The 13777-nt window shown below is 35.5% G+C and overlaps 1 protein-coding gene across 11 annotated transcripts in view; it reads left to right on the top strand.

The window, feature by feature from the left end:
- LOC144967242 (phosphorylase b kinase gamma catalytic chain, skeletal muscle/heart isoform-like) overlaps positions 1 to 13777 on the top strand; it is a 78494-nt gene that overhangs the window by 50216 nt on the left and 14501 nt on the right. For 9 of the 11 annotated variants that reach the window (XM_078904214.1, XM_078904208.1, XM_078904207.1 and 6 more), the window contains exons 2-6: positions 1 to 1695; positions 4906 to 5081; positions 7809 to 7863; positions 12434 to 12499; positions 13173 to 13245. The exon at positions 1 to 1695 is cut by the window's left edge. In XM_078904214.1, coding sequence (XP_078760340.1) covers positions 281 to 1695; positions 4906 to 5081; positions 7809 to 7863; positions 12434 to 12499; positions 13173 to 13245 — 1785 coding nt within the window. In that variant the 5' untranslated portion in view covers positions 1 to 280. The remainder of the gene's footprint in view (positions 1696 to 4905; positions 5082 to 7808; positions 7864 to 12433; positions 12500 to 13172; positions 13246 to 13777) is intronic. The other 2 variants (XM_078904217.1, XM_078904216.1) reach the window with 1 other exon arrangement.

The raw sequence follows: 13777 nt of genomic DNA, 5'->3' as shown, positions 1-13777 counted from the left end.
CTGTGAAATCCAATCCTCATTAAACGTCAGTGAGTTCGTTGATCGACACCATTATTGATGGAGTACGAATATAAACTATCATTGACTGCAGAATACCGTGAAGTGTGCTTTTGTGTGACTCTTGACTAAATAATGGTGATCAAAGTGTCACATGTATTTGTAACACAACTATGGATTTTACCTCGTTATGAAGGGAACCAAGGTTTGACAGTGTGTACTTACATAGTTTTAAAAAATTAGTACTGAAATATTTCTGAGTTACTACCAGTACACTTCAGCCATGGAATGTTTAGATCAGGTCAACTCCAATTTAGTTTCCTCTGATCGTGTTTCAACGGCAGCCCTGGATATTCGCGGGCGATGTCCTGCTTGCGACAACTTCAGAAGTCGTGGGAGTCCCATGAACACGGATAACAACAGTAACTGTCCCACATCTCAGAACCTCTCCAACATACAATCCACACACTCTGCGGATTGTTCTTGTAAATCTCCTCCTTTGTCCCCAAACTCACGCAACAGAGAATCTAATATCGATAGTCTTTCGCCAATACGTCAAGAGTCCAAATCATCGCCACCACAATCATCGTCCTTACGACTCATGTCATCGTCGCCATTATCACAATCATCCCTGCCTTCGTCGTCACCTTTGACCAATACAACGAAATCATTAGATGACCAACTCACTTGTCTTTCATGCAACCAACCTCGAACTCAGGCATTGAATACTCACTCATGTCATCATCAAAGTTCCCACCAGTCATCCAGGGTAGACACCTTACACAGCTTTGAAGGATTATCACCTCCTCATATTACCACTAGTACATTTCATAGCAGCCAATACCCTCGTGATCGACATGAACTTTCAGAGAGGGAAACGGATCGCGCTTCTGTTATGTCTCCATTCCGTCGAGATTCGGATCCCGAAGATGCTCTCTTACTGTCTCAATCACCTCACCATCACCATAGTCAATCGCAACCCATCGCTATCCAACATAAGTCGTCTACCTCACGTTCTCCACGCCATCGCCACCACAACGATTCCGATCTCACAGAAGGTTGTAGTTTGACGCCTAGTGCGCATGCTGACCATTTCTCAACGTCCAGATTAAATACAGAACTTCCTGGTTCTGTATACAACCCGTTTGCCTCCAGCCCTGCCGATCGCCTTTCTTTACATTTTTATTCCCAACAATCTCCCAAATATTTTAGAATGCCGTCTTCCCCCAGCTCGCCCTTACAGTATGGGGTACACAGCCCAGGCCATACGAGCTCGAGTCCCAAAGAGTCTGCTGTTCTGGATCAGAAGTCGATGGGATCATCCAGTAAGACGGCAGATGAAGGAGGTCATGACAATGCATCTCGGCGTGGTACATCGTTACCTTTGAAAAACAGAAATTCCTCTTCACGGCAAGAAGCGGATCGTCATCGTCACCCACACTCCAGTTGGAAATCGCGATTATTACCAAAAGACGACGGTAGTAGTGGTGAGGATGACGTCGCGATGACTCCAATAGATCGCCCAAAAATTAAGCTGTCGGACTCCGTGTCGGCCGAGGCGAAGTCAAGGGAGATTACCCTGCCTCGGGAGTTGCTATTTCAACTTCACGATTTGGAGCATTACAACGAGGATTTGTCTGCAGAGGTCATCCTTGCCATTGAGGAAAGGGGTCTTAGAATTCACCAGGTCTTGGGGAAGTGAGTTGAAACAATATTTATATATTTTTTTAAAAATATATTTTAAAAAAATTCCCAGTTCCCGATAGCTACACTGCATGGGCTCAACGCTTATGTGTTCCTCTATGACTCTGTGCCCCCTCACTCCTCCTATCTCTCTTGGGTTCTTTTTTTTTTTTGGGGGGGGGGGGTGGTTTTTTGTTTGTTGTAAATTGCGTATCTTGTGACCTTCCACTGCTTCATTGGAGGATTTTGTTATCGATGAGTGTTAATATTTTCATTATTGAAAATTGTACATAGTTATGACTTGTTCAAAGTTATCTGAGGAAATAAATGTCAATGCCAATCTTCTTTGGGTCTTAGAATTCACCAGGTCTTGGGGAAGTGAGTTGAAACAATATTTATTTATTTTTTTAAAAATATATTTTAAAAAAATTCCCAGTTCCCGATAGCTACACTGCATGGGCTCAACGCTTATGTGTTCCTCTATGACTCTATGCCCCCTCACTCCTCCTATCTCTCTTGGGTTCTTTTTTTTTTTTTGGGGGGGGGGGGGGTTTGTTTGTTGTAAATTGCGTATCTTGTGACCTTCCACTGCTTCATTGGAGGATTTTGTTATCGATGAGTGTTAATATTTTCATTATTGAAAATTGTACATAGTTATGACTTGTTCAAAGTTATCTGAGGAAATAAATGTCAATGCCAATCTTCTTTTAAAAGAAAATTATCTTTAAAATGCATAAATTCATGTATAATGTTAATACGTGCATTTTTTTTTCTGAAAGGAACAGTTCAATGGAAAGAGATTCTTTTGATTTTTTCATTGGATCATTGCTTCTATATATATTTTAAAAAATAATAATAATAAAATGAAAATTTCTCTATTATCAACTCATTCCAACGGAGATTAGATTTGTAGTTAATTTTGCCATGAAAGTCCCTTAGAAACTTGTAATAAAGACCCGCGTCAATTGATATTTCTTTCTAACTTCTTTCTTTCTTTTAGACAAAAGTATCATTGTCCCCTATTGCATTCCATTATCTCTCCCATAGAGTCAGTGACATTATTTTAAAGACAGCAATCGTAGACTTCTGACAGCTAAATGCAATCTAAAGTTAAAATTATAATATGTATAAAAATAAATTATGCCTTTAGCGCCACGACATCATAAGATATCGTCGCCTCGGCATTCCACGAAGGAATATGGATAACTCATCAAACAATATGTCTGACGTCAACAGGAATCACCCATGTTATCCAAGTGAGCAAATTGGGGGTTAATAATCATGCTCAGGTAAAAAAACGAAAGTGCCTGAAGCGGGGCTCGAACCCGGGTCATCCGAGTCACAGTGAAATGCCTTAACCACTCGGCCACTTCGCCCCCAGTATTGTCTAACCTTTAGAATATCATAATTTAGATATCCTTTATCCTTATTACGGTCACGAGCATATTTAGCATTACTTTTGTGATCAAAAGATCTATTTTCGAAGTGAGGGAGGGGATCTCCAGAAAACTTTCTCGATCGTTTGTCATCATCATCATCATCATCATCATCATCATCATCATCATCATCATCATCATCATCCCCATCACCAACATTGCAGTCTACACGAAAATGTCATTGGTAGCGTATAGCTATATCTACTTCTGGCCTCATAACAAGTTGTATTCTTTTTTTTTATTTTAAATTTTAATTGAGCAATATATGTAACGACTTGTTTATATGTGTTTGACTAGTATAGCACCTGTCTATCTCACAGATCACGTGGTCATGTGCACATTTGAAAATTACACTAAGATCATATAATGACCAAACGAAAATTTCGGGGGAAAAACAGATCAAGAATAAAATTTGGTGATAGATTGTGTTTTACACTAGAATGAGCGCTGTATAAATGTGTATTATTATTATTATTATTATTATTATTATTATTATTATTATTATTATTATTATTATTATTATTATTATTATTATTATTATTATTATTATTATTATTATTATTATTATTATTATTATTTATTATTAACGTTCGATCATCTCTTGTAGAAGCGTTCCTCTGCGACAAATGCTCGCTGCTCAATTTTAATTATTGTTGGGGAAAAAAAGGGTTCAAGAAGTTTTGGGATTCTTTTTTTTTTGCAAACAATTAATTGCATTTCCATGTCCAGTGCCCTGCGTGCACTTATTTGGAGGTCTGATAACCCAATTCCTTATGGGCTCATTGTTGTAATGGAAATCTCAAAAAAAAAAATGACGCGCGGGTGGTTGGATGGGAGCATCACCCTTGAATCATATACCTATGATGTTCGCATGGGTGTACGATCCGATAGTGATGTCGTTTCTTCTTCTCTTTACTAGCCTATCCTGCTTCTTTGGTTTGTGATTGTATTTTTGACAGGGGATTTTTTTTTCTGTAAATCTTCTGCCTGTTTGTTCTTGGTTATTTATAATTTAGCTTATGATATCTTTAGGTTATGATTTTGATTTACATTTGTACTGTTTTTGTTGGATTGCTTGTTTTTTGTTTGTTTCAGCGGTCTCTCATATAACCTCAATTGTGTTGGAAGAGACCTAAAGCAACAAACAAACAAACAAAAAAAAATGACGCAAAATATTGTCCATTACAGCAATGTTAAACTAGGCCCATAAGTGGGTTCGAATGCCAGACCTGCATATATATACACGTGGCCAATGCCCTATCCCCACCAGGTCCTATTACTCAACATTTCGTTTTCAAACAATTAAAGTCTTCTGTTACCCACCCCTTCTTTTAAGCACTAATATTACAATTTTTCACTGTTCCCTTTACCAATATGTCTATTCACACCTGAGTTAAGCAGCTTAAAATATATGTTTAATTATCCTGAACAAGACAATAACATGTTGCAAAGATCGGAATTCCACCGTTATCACATATTGTTTTGTTAATGACAACGCTCAATTTCCCCCCTGACTAAAGCAACACGTAACATGTAGAACAAAACATGACGCCTTTTAGACGTTATTACAATTTTTTTCTGACAGAGACCAAGCTGTCAACGGCTAGGTACTCATTTTACCCCTGAATACGGTGAGAGAATGTGACCCTTTACAAAGACTCAACTATGCGCCGTGCGAGGCTCAAACCCAGGACTCAGGACCTTCCGATCCGAAGGCGAGTGTCATACCACAAGACCACATAGCTGCACATGATTAATATATATTTTTTTTCTCAATTCATTCCTCCAGAGGCATCAGCAGCACTGTGCGCCGAGTGACGGAGAAAACGACCGGCCAGGAATATGCCGTCAAGATCATCGACATCAGCGGGGAGAAGGGCGACTCCGAACTCGTGGAGCAGACCAAAAAGGATACCGCTCGGGAAATAAAGATACTGCACATGTGTGGAGATCACGACAATATCAGTGAGTTATGACTATGATAGTTATTTGCAGACCTACCAGCTCCCCCGATTTTATCGGGGAAATTCCTGAAATTTATTCTGCTGAACTCTAAAAAAAAAAAAAAAAAAAAAAAAATTAAAAAAAATAAACACAAACAAACAAACAAAAAACAATAATCGCGTATTTTCAATGGCCAGAAAACTCGTCCTTCGAATGTCGATGGATTAAAATAACCCTCGTCTTGTCAAAAGTTCTCAAACCTGGGACTTCGGAGTAATGGACTCTCCCCCAGACTTCGAAGTCCCAGGTTTGAGAGTTTGTTTTTTTCCAAGATGAGGGTGATTTTAATTGATCGATATTTGAGACACATTTTCTGGCCAAATTTTTTAATACCTGTTTGATTTTTGGTTTGTCTGTTTGTTATTGTTTTTGTTTGTTTGTTTGTTGTTTTGTTGTTGTTGTTGTTATTTGTTTTGGTTTTTTTTTTCAGAATGCGACTGAGTAGACAGTATTGCAAAGAATTTGGCATTATTTACTATCTAGCGTTATATAACAGGTCGATAAAATGACGTGTCAGGGAGGTAAAACGTTAGTAATGTACGCGGGTGGTTGGATGGGAGCATCACCCTTGAATCATATACCTATGATGTTCGCATGGGTGTACGATCCGATAGTGATGTCGTTTTTCTTCTCTTTACTAGCCTATCCTGCTTCTTTGTTTGTGATTGTATTTTTGACAGGGGAATTTTTTTTTCTGTAAATCTTCTGCCTGTTTGTTCTTGGTTATTTATAATTTAGCTTATGATATCTTTAGTTATGATTTGATTTACATTTGTACTATTTTTGTTAGATTGCTTGTTTTTTTTGTTTCAGCGGTCTCTCATATAACCTCAATTGTGTTGGAAGAGACCTAAAGCAACAAACAAAAAAAAAAAAAAAATTAGTAATGTACTGAATATTTGCTCTCTTCTCTTCCCACGGCGCGCCTCCTCGTGACAATTTGTAAGGAAAGCTGAAATAAGAATGATCTTTCCAACATGTTCAATATAATGATTCACACTCGGAATTCAAATATTTAAATGGTTTTCATAAATATTAATGGAATGCCTTGCAAGTTGGTATAAGGTACGACTAGCCCAGCGATAGGGCTCTTCGCATAACGCATAACGAAGGCGATTCTATTTTGTCTCGCTCACCCGTTGTTTATATCCTGAGTTTAATCTCGTGTCAGGCTCGAATTTCTCATTGTTCAAGCACAGAGTAGGTAATAACCTATCTACTCTGTGGTCCAAGAATTCTTCCTCACTCCAACATATCACATTCATTTTTCTTTTTTTTTTAAATTTTGGCCAACACAAAAAAAAAAAACAACAAAACAACAACCACAAAATACCCCCCCCCCCAAAAAAAAAAAAAATAAAATAAAGCAAAAAACAAACGATTTTAAACAAAATATCGATCGATTGAAATGGCCGCCAACTTGTCAAATTGACCGTTGACTTTTCATAAAGTGTCTTCACAAGTCGGTGGTCATTTTTATTGATCGATATTTAGAGTAAACTTTTCGGGCCATTATTTGTTTTTTAAAGACGAGTACGGATATAATGTAGTAATCGTTTGCCCTGCCTTATCCAGGGATGTCCGCACTTATATACTTAAAACAAAACATTCCGGCTGACCGTGTTAGGTGTTGGTGGGCGAGTTGATTCCTTTAAAGATGAAAGCAATGGTTGTTTAAAAAGGCACCTGTTGATGGATATATGTATACCCTTTGTTTTGATTTAAAGCTCATACCATGATGAAGAGAAGCTTTGCACGACATATTTTCATATATATATGCTCTTTAAGAGAAAAAAAATTCAGGCTTCTTTTTTTTAAAACTCACTCCATCCTAGAGATATTTGCTACTTTTCAAAATTGGAAAAAATGTATTAAAAATAATCATGTACATAAATAATTTTATTCAACTACCATTAGCAAGCAATAACTAAAAAAATATAAGCTTTGATACTACGCCTATAATTTGTCTCGGAAAAATGTAATGAATAGGCATGGGGTAAAAGTAACCCGGGTAAACTACGGATATGGTCGGTGTTAGGGTTGAGAGAGTTAAAGCAAGAGGCATCCCTGCATATCGTGCTATTTCAGGGCAGTCTTGGCTATGACTTATTTTGTAGTAGCTACGTGCTGCCATTGCTATAACAAGTCACGTCATTTATTTCATTACACTGACTTTGTCCTCACATTTTCGACTCCCAGCAGGGGAAGTTATTCCTGCAAGTCTTTTGGTGTCGTCGGCGTGTCTCTCTCTCTCTCTCTCTCTCTCTCTCTCTCTCTCTCTCTCTCTCTCTCTCTCTCTCTCTCTCTCTCTCTTTCTATTATATTATTATTATTATTCTTATTATTATTATTATTATTATTATTATTATTATTATTATTATTATTATTATTATTATTATTATTATTATTATTCATTGTTTGCGCAATCGTTTTGCTTATTTCAAGGATCAGCTAGGCTATCTCTCATACTTCATTATCATATAACTTGTCAGTTTCAACAATATTTTCCAAGTTCATTGTCAAGAACGACAACCATCTTGTTTGATATGATTTATTTATTACACTTTGTTGACAACATAATTACTAACTACTTGATATGGTTTTTTTTTCATTTTACTTATTATATGCCTAAATTTTCTGCTCCCTGGTCCGTCCCCCCTTTCACCCCTATACATTTTCTCTCCGCAGTTCGCCTTCACGATGTTTTCGAGACGCCCACCTTCATTTTCCTCGTGTTTGAACTGTAAGTAAACATTTGAAATAAATTATTTCGCTGGTTCGGATAAGTAAATAAATTATTAACGTATACGCCCACCTGCTCTTCAGGAAAGTGTCGGATTTTTTTTAAACGCCCTTTAAACAAAAAATATAAATACGTACCATAATTTGTTTGAAAAGCGTCGACTACTTTCTAGACAATTTGACGTCACACGTAATGTTGGTTTGGACCAGCCAGAGAGGTCAACAGTTCTCTCTACATTTCAGATTCAGGTTGACGTATGTGGTGATGATTAGGTATTTGTCGTTGCCACTCCAGAGTAAAATCGTAGCTATCGTTAACTTATAGCCTGACACTAAAACTTTAGCCATCGTTAAGTTATAGCCTGACACTGGCCAAAAAATGACGTCAAAAGACAAGTCTTTGGCCACTGAAGAAAACAAATCGTGAGTTGTATTAAATAGGTCAACCAATGAAATCACTTGTTTCCCTGAGCTCTACTTACGACAATTCACTAGACACTGCACAAACCTTAAAAATGGCGTCAAACTGTAAGTCCTAGCGGGTTCTAGTGTCAGGCTATAAATTAACGATGGCTACGCTAAAACCCACTAAGATCCATATTTTTGACGTCATTTTTAGGTTTGTGGACCACTTATTGAGTCGTTTTTAGTATTGGTCAAGAAAACAAGTGATCCCATTGGTTGAACTGTTGAATACAACTCACGATTTTGTTTTCTGTTGTGGCCAAAGACTTGTCTTTTGACGTCATTTGTTGGTCAGTATCAGCGTGGCCTTCGAAAACTCATGACCTGATACTGACAAACAAATGACGTCAAACGACAACACCGTTGACGGCCAGCTAGCTACTCATTTTACACCCGAGTACGATGACAGAATGTGAGTAAGGAGTCTTTTCCAAGGACTCAACAAGGCGCCGGTCAGACTGGGACTCGAACCCTAGAGCTTCCAGCCCGAAGGCAGTGTCATACCACTAGGCCACATAGCCGCATAATACGGTGTATATTTCATAAATAACAAAGTGTAAGGAGAAATGATCTGGGCTAGCTAAAACCACAATGACAAATACCTAATCATCGCCACAAACAAAGTTGACTCATAGTTATTTGGGTGAAGAAATGTTCACCTCTCTAATTGACATAAACATGACGTCAACCAGATTATGGCATAATATCAACACTTCGACTTTCGCAAAATTCATGACGCAATACTCTTCAACAGTCGTAACGTCACTTCCTTCCTAATGACGCATGGTAACTTAGTAACACTGGCTCTAAACTATCGGAACAATGGCGACCCCCGTATGAAATATTTCTCCGGCGAGCATAAAAGCGTATCCAGAGGGGAAAAAAACACATACATTTGATCATTTTTTGACTTTTGAACATTCTGATCACAAGGCATATGAAAAGTTCTAGCCAGCATGAAAAATAAAAAGAATGATTTTCTTTGTTTAGAACCAAGATGGCCGCCGTTGCCGGGCGCGTGACATCAGACTATTGAATCGTATTAGTTTAAGCATTTTTGTTGTGTTTTTGTTTTTTTTTTTGTTTGTTTGTTTTTTTTTTTTTGTTTTTTTTTTTTTTGGGGGGGGGGGGGGGGGGGGGGTTGGTTTGTGGGGTTTTATTTTGGTTTTTATTTTTTGTTGGCTTGCTTGTTTTCTTATCTTAAATTGACAACAGGAAGATTCATGATAACATAATATTTGTATAATTTCTTCATCTGTACTTTTTGAATTTGGCGTTGGAAGGACGGGAAGGGACTGTCTGTAATCGTAATAGTGAGTCAGTCAGTTCCTGGTTAGTCTGACGTTTTTGCTTATACGTAACTCTGTGTATTACACTGGTGGGGCGGGGGCCCCGATGATTAGGCCGAGAGGTCGACAGCACATGGGCTTTTAATTAAGTTAGATGATCTCTTCAAGGATGTTATGTCAGGATTGAGTGATGCTCTCTCTCTCTCTCTCTCTCTCTCTCTCTCTCTCTCTCTCTCTCTCGTTCTGTCTCTCTCTCTCTGTCTCTCTCTCCCTCTCTCTCTCTCTCACCCTCTCTCTCTCTCTCTCACACACACACACACTCTCTCTCTCAACACACTCACACTCACCGTCTCCCTCCCTCTCTCTCTCTCTCTCTCTCTCTCTCTCTCTCTCTCTCTCTCTCTCTCTCTCTCATAAACACTCCGTCTTCGTCACTCTCTCTCTCACTCACACACACACCATATCTCTCTCTCTCTCTCTCTCTCTCTCTCTCTCTCTCTCTCTCTCTCTCTCTCTAATAATAATAATAATAATAATAATAATAATAATAATAATAATAATAATAATAATAATGATGATGATGATGATGATGATGATGATGATGATGATGATGATGATGATGATAATAATACAGATAGATCCATCAAAATAATCTCACGTTTCCTTTGTTAATCCCATGGAGACATAGAATCTGTCACCAAATAAAATGGGAGATAACCTTGTTATATTAACAGCTGGGCAGTGTCGTCGCTTAGTGATATGATCGATTGAGATTACGTTTCTATTTTGAGAGAGAGAGAGAGAGAGAGAGAGAGAGAGAGAGAGAGAGAGAGAGAGAGAGAGAGGGAGAGGAGGGTGGGGGGGGGGGGGGGGTCATCCGGGTGTCCCCAGTCTACAGATATAATATAGGATATGAAACAGATAGAAATGATACGGGCATATTATTATATAATATAGAAATTAGGATGTTGATGATGATGATAACAATTAATAATAATAATAATAATAATAATGATTATGCTGATAATAATAATAATAATAATAATAATAATAATAATAATAATAATAATAATAATAATAATAATAATAATAATGATTATGCTGATAATAATAATAATATTAATAATAATAATAATAATAATAATAATAATAATAATAATAATAATAATAATAATATTAATGATAATAATAATAATTATAATAAAATAATAATAATAATAATAATAATTATAATAAAATAATAATAATAATAATATAATAATAATAATAATAATAATAATAATAATAATAATAATAATAATAATAATAATAATAATAATAATAATAATAATGATAATAATAATAATAATAATAATAATAATAATAATAATTTTGTCTTTTAGTTTGTATGTCTAATCAAGGCAATATTAATCTGAAGTTTCAACATCAAAATAACAACAACAATATTTTTTTAAAAATCTCAATCAATCAGAACAGAAATGTGTGTCAATCTCAACAAATAACGTTAAACTCATCACAGATACCATATGATGATTATAATGATGATGATGATGATGATGATGATGATGATGATGATGATGAATGATTGTGTTGATATAAGCAATAATTCAATAAGCTAAAAAAAAATAGCTCATATATAGTCTACAAAAGAACTAAAACAAACGAAATAAATAGTATGTTAATTGAAGTTTGATTTGAAAAGTTAATATGAGATTGCATTAGGTATAAGGTGTTCAAAAGGGATTTTTAAAAAAAAGCAACACATTACATGAATATTTTTTAACATAATGCTTCCTACACATGTCAAGTTTTAATCAATGTTGGTATATATTTATATTCTATATTTACGCAACTATATAAGGTATAGTTGAAATCAAAGTTGATTCTGCCATGCTATCGTTTATCTGATTGGTATTGGAAGTAAATTTAATGATACACATCATGCGAGGACAAGGACCTACTATTTTAAAACAAACTAAAAATAGAGCTTAGCGCACAAGATTTATGTTCAATTTAAGTAAACACAAAGACTAGATTAGTAAAAAACATAAAAGGTGCTTTTCCCCCCCCACACATATAAATACAAGTGGCTCTCTATTATCACAACATATACCTCCCCCCCCTCTCTCTCTCTCTCTCTCTCTCTCTCTCTCTCTCTCACATTAACATTGTTTTATTTTGATAAAATAAGTACGCCCCACTTTTTAAATTATATTAGATATGTTTGTAACTGCAGTTGTAGGCCCCCGTTCTTTGAACACTTGAAAGTTGCTCATAGTATATTGTATAAGTGGCCAAGAAAAGAAATTAGATACCCCAAATCACCGGGAGCGTCACACTGTACAAACCGCCTGTTAAAATATCAATGTTGTTTACTTTTCTTTTGAAAGTTGTAAAAGAAAAAAAACAACTAAATCAAAACAAAATAAAAATAACTCCGCAAAAAAAAAAAAAAAAAAAAAATAAAAAAACGCAGGGCATTAAAGTACCACAATTATCTACCTTTTGGCTACTTAATAATTATCTTAATCTTTGGCTAGTTTTAATACCGAATTAAATTTATACGAAATTGTTTCAGATTTATATTTCAAAACATTTCTTGTAAGTTTTTTTTGTTTGGTTTTTATTTTTTTTTTGTGTGTTTTTTGTTTTTTTGTTTTGAGTATTCTTTATATTTTATTCCACTATTAATTTACTTATTCATTGTGTGTGTGTGTGTGTATGTGTGTGTTTGTGTGTGTGTTTGTGTGTGTGTATGTGCGTTTCACTTTTTGCAATGATGTAACCAATCGCATATTTTCTTGACTATTTCACCAGATGCAGACAAGGAGAATTATTTGACTATTTGACATCAGTGGTGTCTCTATCAGAAAAACGAACTAGGTACGTAAATGCTTAGGGAGAGCCATGCTGCCCTTTTGCTGACTAATGGACTGTTTCAGTCTCAAAACTTGTCTTTAGCATACAACATCTGATTAAAGATAATAATACTCCACATTAAATCTAGTCAGTCTGAAGGAAAAAATAAGTAAATTTTTCAGTGATGTTTTTTTTTTTTAAAATAATTTTTATTTAATGTAGCATTTGAATTTTATCATTATTGATATTCAGCGTGATGTAGAAGCATCAATATTCATCTGCTGTTTTATTATATATTTATTTAAAAGGATAAAATGTCCACAAAAATAATGATAATGTTAATAATAATAATAATAATAATAATAATAATAATAATAAATAATTATATAATAATAATAATAATAATAATAATAATAATAATAATAATAATAATAATAATAATAATAATGGTGATGATGAGGAAAACAACGACGACAATCATGATAATAATAATGACGAGGACAACAACCAAGGTGACAATGATGATGGTGCAGTGATAATAATAAAAATGACTCAAAAAAGAATATACAATAGAAATTTACATAAGCGATTCATTGAAAGGAATACATTATGTTCATATTCAATTGAACTCAAAATGTCATTAGGTGTAAAGAATAAAAATGAATTGGATGCTTTTTTATTATCTCTTTCAATTCAGGATTATTATGCGCCAGCTTTTTGATGCCGTACAGTTTATTCATGAGAACAGAATAGTTCATCGTGACTTAAAGGTAATTACTTTTTAAAAATATAATCCTATGATTTTAACCCTCTCCCTACCAACTACATGAAAACCGTCATAGTTGTTGCGATATACAACCAATATTTATCTCATTCCGAATTCTGTTTACATCACATAATTTGAAGAAATATTTTTGTTATAGTTATAACATAGCGGCCAACTGTCCTGATAAAATGGGGGCTGTCCCGATTTAGCACTCACTCACTCACTCAATCCCCTCTGGGCTTGCTGGCATTTGAGGCAATGCAAGGGATCTCCACCTGGTCCTGTCAGCAGCTATTTTTGGGACCATCTCAAGGGACAGACCTTTCTGTTTTAGGTCCCTCTCTATGGTACGTCTCCAAGTCTCCTTGGGGTGGCCTCGCTTTCTCTTTCCTTGGGGTGTCCATCGCAGAGCCTTTCTTATCAGTGTTTCATCAGGTTTGTCACAGACATGCCCCAACCATTGCCATCTTCTCCTTTTAATGAGACGATTTAGCAGTCTGAGAAAAATTTGAAGAAAAAATAATTGACTGTTTATG

The sequence above is a fragment of the Berghia stephanieae genome, chromosome 3 (genome assembly GCF_034508935.2).
Source record: "Berghia stephanieae isolate SIO BIC M18660-M18661 chromosome 3, UCSD_Bste_1.3, whole genome shotgun sequence".
Classification (NCBI taxonomy): Eukaryota; Metazoa; Mollusca; class Gastropoda; order Nudibranchia; family Aeolidiidae; genus Berghia; species Berghia stephanieae.
This window is presented reverse-complemented; position numbering and strand designations above follow the sequence as displayed.